We start from the raw sequence: 16,283 nt of genomic DNA, 5'->3' as shown, positions 1-16,283 counted from the left end.
TCTCTCCCCATGTCATTCTTGGCCACCTACCACTGGCTCTCCTCCTCACCACATTTAGAGTCATGCAACACTTAACCCAGCTGGTCTCATCCATTCTCCCCACACTCCCGATCTCGGTCTACTTATACGTAAATCTTGGCCGATACTCTCAATACCCAGCCGTCCTCTTAGCTCTGAACGGTGATTCTTATCTTTCAGCGTCACAGTACACAACCACCTCACCATTCTCATTTCAGTTCACTCAAGACTGCCCATGTTTCACGGATATATAACACCACACTTCTCACACCAGTTGTATACATTCTTCCTTTCATGTGATGGGAAAGTCCTAATCTTCCTCCAGCCATTTCTGACTCTTTGACAATGAACAGAACCCTTTCCAGCACTAATCATGTCACCCCCAGGCAGCAGAACTCGTCCATGACTCACAACACAGCAGCCTTCAGCACCCCCTCCAGCACTGATCATGTCACCCAGGCAGCAGAACTCATCCATGACTCACAACACAGCAGCCTTCAGCACCCCCTCCAGCGCAGTCCTTATCACCCAGGCAGCAGAGAACTCATCCATGACTCACTGTAGCAGCCTTCAGCACCCCCTCAGCACTGATCATGTCACCCCCAGGCAGCAGAACTCATCCATGACTCACAACACAGCAGCCTTCAGCACCCCATCCAGCACTGATCATGTCACCCAGGCAGCAGAACCCATTCCATGACTCACAACACAGCAGCCTTCATCACCCTCTCCAACACTGATCATGTCACCCAGGCAGCAGAACTCATCCATGACTCACAACACAGCAGCCTTCAGCACCCCATCCAGCACTGATCATGTCACCCAGGCAGCAGAACCCATTCCATGACTCACAACACAGCAGCCTTCATCACCCTCTCCAACACTGATCATGTCACCCAGGCAGCAGAACTCATCCATGACTCACAACACAGCAGCCTTCAGCACCCCATCCAGCACTGATCATGTCACCCAGGCAGCAGAACCCATTCCATGACTCACAACACAGCAGCCTTCATCACCCTCTCCAACACTGATCATGTCACCCAGGCAGCAGAACTCATCCATGACTCACAACACAGCAGCCTTCAGCACCCCATCCAGCACTGATCATGTCACCCAGGCAGCAGAACCCATTCCATGACTCACAACACAGCAGCCTTCATCACCCTCTCCAACACTGATCATGTCACCCAGGCAGCAGAACTCATCCATGACTCACAACACAGCAGCCTTCAGCACCCCATCCAGCACTGATCATGTCACCCAGGCAGCAGAACCCATTCCATGACTCACAACACAGCAGCCTTCATGACTCACAACACAGCAGCCTTCAGCACCCCCTCCAGCACTGATCATGTCACCCAGGCAGCAGAACTCATCCATGACTCACAACACAGCAGCCTTCAGCACCCCCTCCAGCACTGATCATGTCACCCAGGCAGCAGAACTCATCCATGACTCACAACACAGCAGCCTTCAGCACCCCCTCCAGCACTGATCATGTCACACTCATTGACACAGTCCAGGGATATATCCTCAATGTTGAGTGTCTCCAGCCTTGCTAAAGCCACATGTGCAACACTTATCCACTTCAAAGCACCTCTTGTGTATCAACCTTGCACACTCACTGCTGCCAACACCTTTCTATAAATATAAGACAGACTGACAGATACTTGTAGCTATAGATAGTCTGACAACTGATAGATAACAAATATTGACTGACATACAGATATTAAAGGACTGATAGAAAGAAATATAGATATAATATAGTAAAGATAAACAGTTGGACATATATAGAAAAATAGAGATATGGATAAATACAACATACAGAAAGACACACCTGTAACAGCAGTGTCTCCATGATCCACATGTTAGTTTCTCAAGGTTTAGTTGTTAACTCATCTGTAACAAACAAACAAAAAACATTTAATATACACAACAGTTTATGATAAAAATATGTCCATAAATTAATAGTCATTCAGTACAGAAGTTGTATGTTTTATGCAAGTTTGGTTTATGTCAACATCTTGGGACTGTAAGCTTTCCATGCTTGACAAACTCTGTCATTTTTGTCTTAATATTCCCAGCTAAATTAGTGGTACATTAATACAGTAGTTTATACAGGTAAACATAGATAGATTGGCTGATAGACTGACACATAAGGAGATGAAAATATAAATAATCAGTACTGTACATACATACAGATATAGATAAGCCATAAGACTACCCAGGTTATCACAAAGGATGCATTTATTACAAATATCTTCTTCCCCATAAGAGTGTGTGTGTGCCGATCACGGTCAGTTGTACATCTACGGTCTAAAGGTTTTCCCCCTTATTTTTTCCACCGTTGTTGTTTTCCCCCGGGGAGAAGGTGTCCCTCGTACTTCATAAGATCTCATAAATGTAATAGGTAGAGCCCCATTATTTTAATAGTGGGGTTTTACTTTCGTGATAAATAGATTGATATATACTGCACTATAGATAAAACAGTAGATAAAGTGACAGAGATAAGTGGTAGATAATGGATAGATGTACTGAAAGACACAAACATACATAAGCAATTAGACAGATAGAAAGTTATGAAAACAGACAGACAAATGACTAACAGGAGCACAAGTTACAGCAGCTTGTCTTAAGAGTTTGAGGAGCACAAACAGCTCCTCTTTAAGGTATGAGAGTTTCTCCTATAGTTTACCTTGTTATATGTGGTACAGTGCCACGGTGCCAGTGTCACCTTGTTATATGTGGTACAGTGCCACGGTGCCAGTGTCATGGTGACAGCTCTTGTTCCATACACCAGTTACCATTTTCAGCCATGGTGGAGCAGTTCAATTTCCCAATGTTTTGTTGTAACATCTGTAACAAACAAAATTATTAACTATAAAGAACTTGGGAGGTTAGGTTAGGTTGGGTTAAGTTAAGAGTAGGTTAGGTTAGATTAGGGTGTTTAATCATCGGGTGAAATAAGCTAGGGTGTCTAATCTTCATGTCATCCATTCTGAGGCCAGTAATGAAACAGTCAATGATAAACTTCACAAGTGGAACAATTAAGCCAAGTGACATAAACAGAGAGTAATGTAAGGCCATTCAATTTACATATTGAAGTAAAATATTGCAGAGAGGTGAGGTGAGGTGAGGTTAGCTTACTTCAAAGTAAAGGTAAATACTGCAGAGAGGTGAGGTGAGGTTAGCTTACTTCAAAGTAAAGGTACATACTGCAGAGAGGTGAGGTGAGGTTAGCTTACTTCAAAGTAAAGGTACATACTGCAGAGAGGTGAGGTGAGGTTAGCTTACTTCAAAGTAAAGGTACATACTGCAGAGATAGAATTGAGGTTAGCTTACTTCAAAAAGGTAAATATTGCAGAGAGGTGAGGTGAGGTGAGGTTAGCTTACTTCAAAGTAAAGGTAAATACTGCAGAGAGGTGAGGTGAGGTTAGCTTACTTCAAAGTAAAGGTACATACTGCAGAGAGGTGAGGTGAGGTTAGCTTACTTCAAAGTAAAGGTACATACTGCAGAGAGGTGAGGTGAGGTTAGCTTACTTCAATGTCCAGGTTATAATGATGTAAGTGACTAGGAGGTGGGATGTTAAGTTAGGAAGGAGAAGTTGTGTATCGTGTTATAGTACAGTAGCCTATATGAGGTTAGGTACAGCCCCCTCCACTACTGTACTGTGTTTACAGGGGCTCATCAGGTTTTGTGCAGTGTGGCAGCCCTGTGTTCGATAACATTAGACGGAAGGAAATTCATAATAGTAAACATATTATGGATTCAATATTACAACAAATATCTCAAAGATAATGATTTGTGGAATGTTTATATGATGAGCCCCTGTAGACCCACTAGTGAAGGGGACTGTACCTTAGGTCTAACCTAAACTAATTACAGTATTAATACAAATTTAAAAAATTAACCAAGTAATATTTTAAAAGACGTGAACAGGTTAACGAGAAACATTAGGAAACTTTTCAATAAACTAAAGTGATCTCTATGTGCTTTTGTAAGTGAAGAAATTTATGTTTTACCATAAATATTTCTGCCATTGTTGTTGTCTGCTCTGTTTATTTACAACTGACCATCTCGGTCAAAGAAACTCAGGGAAAAATCTCGCCATTCCTGGTGGGTACACTCAAGAGTGCCCGTGAACTATGATTGGTCACTACTGCCCTGGGATGCCTATGATTGGCTGCTGTATCTCACAGCCTCCCTTTTCAAACTCTCATATCATGACACCATCAATTCATTGCCTGTTGTCATTATACAAGCTTGTTCGCTCGTTCACTGCTGTTTTAAATATTATCTGTGCTGAGCAGTACTGTATTGTACATTCAATAAGTGTAAAAGTACCATAGCAGTGTATGCTAGTGTGTACATACTGTACTGTACAGTAAACAGTACAACCTCTTCCACACATTATAGTAAATTTTTACAAGTGAACTTTCACCAATTTTAATGGTTTTAACACAAACAATAGTTATATCTCATCATTCTGAGTAACTCTTTCCATACACTTCAGTGGGAAATGAATAATAATGAACCTGACCAAAGAAACCTAACCTAACCAATTTCCTAGCTGGTGGTCTAGGTAGATCACTTTTGCTTGTGGCATTTTTATCACAAATTACATGTAAGAGAGACATCTAACATTCTCGGTAAATATTCCTCCGATAAATCTGCCGACACACCGACGTTATTATTTAATTAATTTATTACACCCCAGGGGGTCACAAGACCATGCGGCGGACACTGGCACTCGCGTCTCACAGGACTCGCTATGACTCGATGTGAGTTGAGGACAGTGGGATTTAGCAGCCACCAAAGCATGGGTAGCGTACAAGATTAAAATCTAAATTATTATGTATAAGTAGATGGTGACATATACCTCTTGTGGTCCCTGACAGTCAAGGCAATAAAGCAATGGGACAGTTACAGGAAGGTCATCACCCGCCTCAACGTTGTCGTGCTCTCGTGTCCACAAAAAACGTCAAGTTACACCATGACGCTTCGACGAAGTTGCTTTCATTGGTAACGGATATCAAAACAAGTACTTTCTGTTTAATATGGCTGGGGTCTGTCCCCCGCTAGGAAGTTAGGTTGGTTAGGTCAGGTTTTAGTAAATGTCGCCTCTTTTAGTATTATTTTAGTTTCGGTCATCTAGGGAATCTTAGATTAGGTTAGATATATGGTAGTTCCTGGGTTCTGTGGCTAGGTTAAGTTCTAGTAAATGTCACATCTTTTAAAATACTTACTATAATAATAATAATAATAATAATAATAATAATAATAATAATAATAATAATAATAATAATAATAATAACAACAACAACTCTTTGGACCAATTTTTTAAATGTGTAAACTTTTTTCTGGTGGTAGTGGTGTACTGTACATTACCCAAAGAACATCTATGGAAAAATGAACCAAATCAAACAACTTCTGGTGGTGGCAGTTCCTCATAAATTGCCGCTATCTGCTCCACCATTATGATTTATATTGGATTGACTTAGTTCATTTTTTTAGATATATGATGTTTGGATGATTGTAAGGAAGATAATGCACAGATTAGATGGTTAGGTAGGGTTTTAATAGGTTCTATGCAGCCTCGCTTTGGTCGGTTTAGACCAACCACGGCTCTGAGTTGAGCAATGGGTTTTGCTGGTAGTTTAAACCATTGGTCCACAACCCCCATTTATCGGGAAAGAGCTACAGTACGTTGGTGGCCGGCCGAGTGACGTCTAAATTTTGTACCGCTCGGAGACAGTTTCATATTACCATATTTTGTACTGCTAAAAGTTATGTTTCCTTACTTTTGTTACATTATAATTAACTCGTGCTATTATTTTAAAGCAGAGTATGTATGTTATACGCTGAAATGAATGCTATGTTTAGTCTTAATTATCGGTGTTGTTTATAACAATTTTCTGACAATAAAATATAGTCCGGCATTTATGATTTTACATTCAGTACTGTGGAACACAGTGCTGACTTAGGTTGGCTTAGTACATCTGCAGCCGATCACTGATTACTTGCACCTTAAGTGGCCGACTAGTGTATAAAGGTTGTGGACCCCTGGTTTAAACAATAAAGTGTTACAATTGTTTAAACTATCAGTAAAACACATTGCTCAACTCGAGAACCGTGGTTAGTCTAAACTTCAAATTGACCAGTTTAGGTACAGTAGGTTAGGTCAGGTTCTTCAAGTCATATCTGGTGTTAACTGTCTCCTCCATCTTTACCTGAAATAATATTGGAAGAGAAAAGAGAGCGAGTGAATAAGAGAGAGAGAGAGATACTAGGTGTAGGAGGCTGGGCTTACCTGGCCGTTGTGGTATTGATCAATTCTTAATCCTTTTATAAGTCTTCTTGGTAAAGTAATGGTAGTAGTTCTCTCCCTCCAACAACCTTCATAATTGATCATTTATGAAGCCTTTCCATCTTCTTCTCTGATCTTTATTCTTCCTTAAAGTGATGGAGAGTTGTATCACACACCTGCTGTTACCATCCCACAACTGACCAAGAGCTCGGCAGGTGTGTTGTTGTGGTGACGTCATGAGATAGACAGACAGGAAAGATAAAAGAAACGTGAGCCACTGAGCCCCGGTCACCTCCATCTGTTGGCGACGCGACGAGCTAAGACCCAGGGCGTGAGGGTAGCGTTCCCTGTTTCCATGGTAACCAGCGGAGTGAGCCTGTGTTAACGTTTTCACGTTGTTATATATCATTGATCATATGGAATTTACTGTGTGATAGTGTATGTGTGTGCGTGTGTGTGTGTATGTGTGTGTGTGTGTGTGTGTACACATTCAGAACGTCAAGGCAAAGACGTGAAACACAAGCAACTGTGATGTTTGCACAAATCCCCTCGTGTTTGTTATAAAATTGTGTATGACCATCGCAATTCCAGTGCAAGAATCTGAAATATCTACGGCAGTGGGCGTAGCCTAGTAGTAGTAGCTTGGTTCTTGATTTCCCGAAATAACTTGGCGTCATTGGCAAACATTTGTATGGAGGAGTGTACAACGTCAGGCATGTTATTTATGAAACAAACAAACAACAGCGGGCCCAATACACTGCCCTGTGGTACCCACTTGTGACAGGTACGGATGATGGTTTCGTGCCATTAATCACCACACACTGCTTGTGGTCATGTAGAAAGTCTTCTATCCATGCTGGGACATTTCCCCGAATTCCGTACCCTTCCAGTTTGATTTTCAGCCTTTCATGGGGTCCACTGTCGAAAGCCTTGGCAAAATCTTGGTTAATATTGTCGATATTACCACCCCGTTCCAGAATATGGGTCCAAATATCCAATACCTTGAGCAATTGTGTTAAGCAGGAGCGCCCCGGCATAAAACCGTGTTGGCAATCCTTTACAAGGTTGTTCCGTAGTAGATGTTCCATCGCGGCATCTCTGATAATACTCTCAAGTACTTTACATATTATGCTGGTCACTTGAGCACCAACAATACACAGTACCTGAGATCCTCAACTCTTAACCAACCACAGGACTCTAGGGACACACCAACAATACTACCTTAACATTATCACGGACGTAGCTTCTTTCTGATATTTTTCTATATTCGCCAAGAAATAAGTGGCGACCTCATACTCTTGTTGCTTCCACACACTTATACCCTGAGGAGATGCATACATGGGTACTCAGATGAATAACACAGCCCCAGCACACACTACTTAGAGGTGGACTCAAAACACAACACTGCTACTGTGAGCTGGCTGTGTTAACTATAGTGCGTGAGATCAAGGACTGCAACACAGACTGGCGCCTGGCGGGCGGCTGGCCTGGCGGGCGGCTGGCCTGGCTGGGCCGCGTGGATATACTGTAACGCGACTCGGTCTCCGTGGTTTCATCCATCTCCACTACGAGGGCTGGATGTCGTCCCAACATACAACGACCACTCTTGACCTACAGGAATCTGTGAATAGGGCGATGGCGGATTTTAGTCTGAGACTGTCTCAGCCCGTACTTCCCCACCCCTGTGTACTCACACAGATCTAAAACAACCTCTGTTACTACACACCTTTCATGTGTGGAAATCAGGCTACGAACTCATTTTAATTGACTTATGTCATTTTTTCAAACTATGCAATGACTGAGTTTTAAAAGACAAAAATTAAATTGATTTCAAGTTTCAGGATGGCAGTCCCTGGTGGGAGGAGCATAAGACAAGGAGTATTAGGTTACACCCCGTTAGATGGTCAAGATAAGGAGGCTGATACTTCCCTTCAGAATAATTAATTAGTTTCTAAACAAGATAATTGACAATACTTTCGATACAAATATCAGATTCTCTGAGGTTCACTGATCACAAAGAGGTAGCTTCAGCATTAGTTAGCAACTAACAGCGTCTCTAGGGAAGACGTCAATACCTCATTCTCACAGTAATCTCTACCCTGACTTATATTGACAATTTCATTAAAAATAAATACAAATGAAGCTTTCAAAGTCAGTCACAAAGGATCTTGAATGCTTCATCTGTAATCAGACATATCTAAGTTGACCCAAAACAGCGGTGTCCTCACACACATTCAAGTTTACTTTATAGAGAGGTTGGTTTCAGAAAGTTAGAGAAAATGGACGGCACTTAAGCTAGAAAAAAACGTTTCCTCCGCGGGGTAACTCACCAGTTATCCACATGTTTTGTGGGCGTGGAGCATAATATGAATCATCACACACACTGTGACCATGACACCCGACCCACAATGTGGTCGTGTACAGCAGCGGACAGTCTCACTATCTGGTCCCCGAGATATGCTAGAGACTGTCAGATGATTGAGAGCGTCCACAAGAGGGCCACTAGACTGGTGCCTGCACTACGGCACTTTACCCAACAGGTGAGGCAGCTTCAACCTTAATTAGTGAATGGTTATGAAGTACATTACTAAAAATATTACCATTATAATATACAGGTAATTAATTGTATGTTATACCATTCGCTGTTTATGTGAAATAATCTTGCTACAGTACTTTATAAACACAAAAAGGCTAAACAAAAATTTCGGCGGGAATTCTAACGATAACAATATTATTGTGATGATATTTTACATGTCATTTACAGCTACAAAGTTTAGTCTGTTTCCATCTGCCCTTTTCAGGGAATTGTTGGAACTTGTGCATCTCCACTACCAATTGTGGTCTTGTTCGGTGTGGGATCAGACTTACAGCTGCTGTTGACAGATTTCTAGCAGGTAAAAGACAGCTCGTGTGTCGTAAAAGAACTCTACTCAGCCTCACTGATAAGATACTTTGTTGGTCTTGTCATCGAGGGAAGTGTGGATTGTTCAGTAATTAATTAAATGAATTTAACACCTTCTACATATATACTGACAGTGTCACCTCAAAGTTGGAGTTTTAAATTTCTTTTGGCATCAATTTCCAAGAAACTATGGGAGAGGTACAGTAAACACAGGGATATTTTCCTAGACTAAGTTATGCCAGATGGTGTCAATATTAGATAGTTTTATAATGACTGTACCAAAGATGATCCACATAGCTGCAGCAGGTTAACTAAGGTAACAAGGACCAGTACTGAGCAGTACTTGATGAAACAGGTGGTGGCTCATTCACTATGGCCTTAACCTCAGGTAAATGAATCATAAATTTCTTTTCATTGTCACTCGACATGTAGACTGACTGGATAGTGACATGTAGACTGACTTGATAGTAACATGTAGACTGACTGGATAGTGACATGTAGACTGACTTGATAGTGACATGTAGACTGACTGGATAGTGACATGTAGATTGACTTGATAGTGACATGTAGACTGACTGGATAGTGACATGTAGATTGACTTGATAGTGACATGTAGACTGACTGGATAGTGACATGTAGACTGACTTGATAGTAACATGTAGACTGACTGGATAGTGACATGTAGACTGACTTGATAGTAACATGTAGACTGACTGGATAGTGACATGTAGACTGACTTGATAGTGACATGTAGACTGACTGGATAGTGACATGTAGATTGACTTGATAGTGACATGTAGACTGACTGGATAGTGACATGTAGACTGACTTGATAGTGACATGTAGACTGACTTGATAGTGACATGTAGACTACCTGATAGTGACATGAATATTTGACTGATAGGTGACATGTAGACTGACTTGATAGGTGATATGACTGACTTGATAGTGACATGTAGATCGACTTGATAGTGACATGTAGACTGACTTGATAGTGACATGGAATATTGGACTGGATAGTTACATGTAGACTGACTTGATAGTGACATGTAGACTGGGACTTGATAGTGACATGTAGACTGACTTGATAGGCAACATGTAGGACTGACTGATAGTGACATGTAGACTAACGATAGTGACATGTAGACTGACTCTGATAGTGACATGTAGACCGACTTGATAGTGACATGAATATCGACTGATAGTTACATGCAGACTGACTTGATAGTGACATGTAGACTGACTGGATAGTGACATGTAGACTGACTTGATAGTAACATGTAGACTGACTGGATAGTGACATGTAGACTGACTTGATAGTGACATGTAGACTGACTGGATAGTGACATGTAGATTGACTTGATAGTGACATGTAGACTGACTGGATAGTGACATGTAGATTGACTTGATAGTGACATGTAGACTGACTGGATAGTGACATGTAGACTGACTTGATAGTGACATGTAGACTGACTTGATAGTGACATGTAGACTGACTTGATAGTGACATGTAGACTGACTTGATAGTGACATGAATACTGACTGGATAGTTACATGTAGACTGACTTGATAGTGACATGTAGACTGACTTGATAGTGACATGTAGACTGACTTGATAGTGACATGTAGACTGACTTGATAGTGACATGTAGACTGACTTGATAGTGACCTGTGATGATAAAAGGATAATAAAACTCACAAATATATGAAAAAGTTGCCAATATTAAAAGTTGGACACGACGTACAGTTTACAAGTCTGGTTTCAAACACGAGACTAACAAATTGCTGATAATTTTCCCTCAAAAGCCAAATCTCTTCAGTCCAATGATGTAGCCCTGGAATATGATGAGGATTTAACCCCTTCAGTACAATGATTTACCTCTTGAATATAAAGATTTAACCTCTTGAGTACAATGATTTAACCTCTTGAATATAATTAACCCCTGCAACGATTTAACCCCTTGAATACAATGATTTAGCCTCTTGAGTACAATGATTTAACCTCTTGAATATAATGATTTAACCCCTGCAATGATTAAACCCTCTAATATAATGATTTAACCTCCTGATTACGATGATTTAACCCCTTGAATGGGATCAGTAAATCTTTTGAGTATGGTGACTTAAGATAGATATTATTACTAATGGAACACTTTAGCTCCATTGGGTGCAAGGATTCGAACCCACACACTTGAAGGTATCGAATCCAAGAGTCTAGTCTAACTTGGTCAAGGAGGGTCTCTAACGTACTGGAGCCAGAGAGTCGACTCCCACCTGGTAACCAAACTAACGATCACACATACTACAGGTATATTCATCTTCCATAACACGTTTAACTATTTACAAGGTCCTTTTTAATCATTTCTTAGGTAATGTATGTAAATGTGTTTTTTGCTCAGACATATCTAAAAGGAATTTACTTATGTAGAAGATGAATAATTATAAAATAGGATTGCGGTCTCTTGTCATCGTGGCTGTTAAGTTAAGGTGAAGTCTCATAGATGATGTTGAATGAGTATTATTATTATTCTCTGGTGTATATTTAAGTTCAGGAGTGATAGACGTGAACACATGACAAAATAATCCACGTTTTTATCTACCAAGAGGAACAGAAACCTTTAGAAATGAGGAGAGAAACGAAAAGGAAGAAGAATGACCTATACACACACACACACACTTGTACTGTCAACTTGTATGATCTTAAACATAACAGCTGTAAATGTTGGTGAATCTCACTCCAAGATTATTACCCCCACACCTGGTCCAACAGGTCACAAGGTAGACAAGGTGAGTAAGGTCAATATATTAATCAGGTCAGCAGATGCAGGACCGCAGACATCAGCAGGTGAGCAGATGAAGAAAGTCAGGAAGCAGGTGATCAGTCAACGTCGTCAGTAGGGCGGGTGAAACGGTAGAAGCAGGACTGTTGGTCAGCGGGGAGTTTGTTGATTTCTTCCTCATAGGGCGCTGACCTCTGCTGCTGCATCTCTACACGAACCTGTACACAAACAAACAAACGGTACAGTACATACATACATACATACATACATACATACATACATGGATAGGTGGATGGATAAATGGATGGGTGGTTATTTAAGTAGGTAGGTTGATGGATGGATGATGTCAATGATAATGATGGTGATGATTTGCAGGATAAAACACACACACACACACACACACACACCCACACACAATTATCTTTTCATTCAGGTAAGGTACCCCATGTAGCTACCTGCGTCCTTGTGTTAGAGAAAGAAAGAAAAAGTGTGTATGCGCTTGTACACCTACCCTCTCGACGTCACGCATCACCCTCAGTAGGTTATGGCCAGCCAGCTTCCTCAGGTCCTGTAGTGACCAATTGGGATCAGAGAGGAGCTCAGCGAAGAGTCTCGGGTAGCCAGACACATCCTCCAGCCCGACAGGTAGCCTGAAAAAGACAGAGTGGGTGTTAGTAGGTGGAGGGATGTGTTAGTCGTTTACTAGTCTCCAGATGTACTGTCAACCCTCTCGAATTCTGGCGGTTTTTAGCGTTTTGGGCGTTATTCTGGATGTACTGTACAGTCATCCACAAAACTCCTGTCGCCTCTCCTCCTGAACCACAAACCTCGAGATTCAGACTCATGAATCCGAAGCATTTATGGATAGAATAATGCATCGGTGTTACTGCTTCGGGTTCACGAGTCTAAATTTCTGGGTTCGTGGTTCAGGAGGAGAGGTGACAGGGCTAGTGTGGGTGACTGTATAGTACTTAAGTAGTTAAAAAAATTAAATTCCAATTCCAAGAGAAAAAGTTGGTCCAGGGTAAAATATCCCATTAAGGTTTAAGGTTTCAGCTGCATCTTGAAGTTGCTGTTTTTTCAGAATATTTATATAAGTACTCCTAAACATGCTGATTAGGGATCTGTAGTTAAGAATTTGATACTTAGGTAATTATTATTTGTTCTAATGACTACAGGTATCCCTCTCTATACGAACGTTCGAGATACGAAAATTCGCTAATACGTATTTCCTAAATTACCACCTATTTTTTCATGTTACGAAAGCTTCCCCTGCTTTACGAATTTGGATCCCGGCAAATATTCAAATTGCGTGCCCCTAGCGCTCTCCTTACCAGGGTGAGGTGTGTGTTATGTTTAGTTTTCAGCTCATGATTTCAGTTATATAAATATATCTCATATTTTTTTATTCAGTTACATGCAAACATAATCCTATATAATGTACACAATTTGCAAAAAAAAAAAAATTAAATAAATAATTATCATAAGGACAAAACCAGAAAGGGACTGAACAGTTCTTTGTGTGTGAGAGCGGGAAGGGGAGTATTGCTAAGGGTCAACAGAGGCAGTGTCCCCAGTCGTGTTGCGTTGCTGTTGCTAAGCTTGATGCCACACAGCCAGCGTCTATGCAGATGGCGGTTGTGTCAAACATTTATTTAGCTTCTCCTTAATGGTTTTAGCTGCATACTTTCATGAAGATATTATTTCATTATTGTTTTTAATGTGTTAGGTAGTAAATTACAGTAGATGTGAACTATCTATCATAAGTTAGGTAGATTTTTGGTTGTTCGTGAACTGATTTCATGTTTTAGGGGTTATGATATTGATGTTCTTTTACTTTTTTACTTTTTACTTTTATCCTCTTCACCGCAGATCGGCTCATTAGCCGCTTGGGCGGTAGGTCACGCCAATGTTGGTAAGTACTGGGTATGTACTGTACAGGCTCCTGAATGTATCTGAACCTGCTGAAGTGTTGGTCAAGTCTGGTCATGAAACCACCACCACCATCACCATCACTATCACCACCATCATCACCGCCACCACCACCACCATCATCATCATCACCACCCTCATCACCATCATCACCACCACCATCACCACCATCACCATCATCATCACCACCACCACCATCATCATCACCACCCTCATTACCATCATCACCACCATCATCACCACCACCACACTACACCTCATCAGTTAGTCTCGGGATCTCACGAACTTCGAAGCATCTGTCAACTTCGTAATTACCGCTATTCATTATTTTAATTTGTCTCAAAGCTTGACGCTAAAAGTCTAGACACACACACACACACACACACACACACACACACACACACACACACAGTGCCTGGAGCTTGGGGAGGCAAAGGAGAAATGAAGGTGGGAAGGGAGGAGAAAGAGATGAGGGAAGGAGGTGGGAGGGGACAGAGGGAGAGGAAGTAGAGGAAGGAAGGAGAGAAAGAGTGGGAGAGGATGAGGTGGGAGGGGAGGGGAAGGAGGGAGGAAGGAGGTGGGAGAGTACAGAGGGAGAGGGAGGAAGGAAGGAAGGAGGAGGAGAAAAAGGGAGTGGGAGAGGATGAGGAGTGGGTGGGGGGATAGAGAGAGGAAAGGAGGAGAGAAAGGGGTGGAGGGGGGGAGGGGAAGGAGGGAGGAAGGAGGTGGGAGAGTACAGAGGGAGAGGGAGGAAGACATTGTCCGATGATAAGCTCACTCTTAACCTGTTGTCTATACTCACATGTTTATGCCATCAAAGTCTGCCCCGATGCCGACGTGGTCAATACCGGCGACTTTTCTGACGTGGTTGATGTGTTCTGAGGGGTAGTTAGAGGTCATTAGCAGTTGGTAGCTAGTATATGGTGGTTAGTAGATGGGGGCTAGTAACTCGTGGCTAGTAATTTATGGCTAGTAGATGGCGAGTAGATTAGGGCTAGTGGTTAGGTTAGGTTAGATAGAGAGATATTGAAGGAGGAGATTATTTATATCTAAACTGTCTTAATCTTTAAGCACCTGCCTCGTTATACACAACCGGGTCTTTTTATAATACTGTTTTCTATATACAATTACTGACAAAATTCCTTAGACACTTGTTAATATCTGGCCTCTACTCGTGGGTCATATAATGTATGGTTGGTTACAGCTGCAGAACACTGTTTTCTATATTCAAGTCTAAATAACAACAAAACTCATTAGAAATTAATGTTTAGATACACAATCCCTGTTAAGTTCACCCACCAACACTAGTTGTGTCAGCCTTCCGTCCCTGTGAATCTGACTCATCATACATTGTTGGGCCCATAAGTGGTGTACTGTGTGATGTCTCGGATTCACAGGTTCATGGACGGGAGAGAATTGACAGACTTTTTTTGGTGTGTGTACAGTCCCCTTCACTAGTGCATTTACAGTAGGGTTGCCATACGTCCGTATTTTCCCGGACATGTCCTCCATTTAGGTCTCGAAATCTTCATCCGGAAGGAATTTATAAAATTCTTCAAAAGTCCGGAATTTCAGCTTCCATCATTTTCTCCACGGAAAAAAAAAACATGAAACTGTAATGACGGGAGAGAAAGAGAGGGAAGGTGGAAACCGTAGAGATCTCTTTCAGTTTTCGTCAGCTGAGTCACTTGTACGCCTGTACGGTGTTGTCAACTTAGCTGTCAAATATTTGATTGATAAGGGGGGTAGAAGTTGATGAAGTGTTTTGACCAAGTTAGTAACCTGAAGCAGTTTGTGGAAAATTACAAGTGATGAAGAATTTAGTAATCTGCCAACACATAAAAAGTGGACGACCAGATACTTTGAAAAATCAAAGAACATTGAATGCCACTCAGAATTGCTAAGAATTGCACAATTCTTCTTTGCTATATCATCTCACAATGCAAATGTAGAAAGGGTTTTTTCACTGATGCAAAGTCAATGGACAAAGGAAAGGAACAAATTGAGTGTTGAAACAATGAAAGGCATTCTGACTGTACAGTACAACTTCCGAGAAACACCTTGCAGTGACTTCTATACCTTTCTAAAGAGCTATCATCCAATACTGAAAAAGATCCGATCTACAGAAAAGTATGCATGGGCACATAAAGTCACACACACAGTGGGGGAAGAAGACTGCAGCTAAGGGAATGAAGATGTTCAGTCTTAAGCAAAGGTATTTTTTTTTTTAGATTTCTATACCATGTATGTTGTATATTAGCCTGTGTGTTCCTGGCGGGGGGGGGGGAGGATGTCTTCGCGAGCGTCCTCTTTTTTGAATGTTCAGATATGGCAACCCTA

The 16,283-nt window shown here is 41.4% G+C and overlaps 1 protein-coding gene and 1 long non-coding RNA gene across 2 annotated transcripts; both read right to left on the bottom strand.

The window, feature by feature from the left end:
- Nucleotides 1–1,796: 1,796 nt before the first annotated feature.
- LOC121871113 lies at nucleotides 1,797–6,571 on the bottom strand. The gene is made up of 3 exons (XR_006089830.1): nucleotides 6,333–6,571; nucleotides 2,717–2,877; nucleotides 1,797–1,920 (listed from the first exon to the last, which is right to left on the bottom strand). It is a non-coding gene; the product is annotated as an uncharacterized LOC121871113 (long non-coding RNA).
- Nucleotides 6,572–10,933: 4,362 nt separating this feature from the next.
- LOC121871114 (dipeptidase 1-like) lies at nucleotides 10,934–14,821 on the bottom strand (the record flags this gene model as incomplete). The annotated part of the gene is given in 3 exon segments (XM_042373262.1): nucleotides 10,934–12,229; nucleotides 12,523–12,661; nucleotides 14,746–14,821. Coding segments are annotated over 3 exon segments (335 nt in total), but the record flags the coding sequence as incomplete, so codon positions are not given.
- Between the last annotated feature and the right edge of the window lie 1,462 nt (nucleotides 14,822–16,283).

This window comes from Homarus americanus, unplaced genomic scaffold, assembly GCF_018991925.1.
Source record: "Homarus americanus isolate GMGI-L3 unplaced genomic scaffold, GMGI_Hamer_2.0 scaffold19013, whole genome shotgun sequence".
In the NCBI taxonomy this organism is placed as follows: domain Eukaryota; kingdom Metazoa; phylum Arthropoda; class Malacostraca; order Decapoda; family Nephropidae; genus Homarus; species Homarus americanus.
The sequence above is the reverse complement of the archived record's forward strand: the minus strand, read 5'-3'. Positions and strand labels throughout refer to the sequence as shown.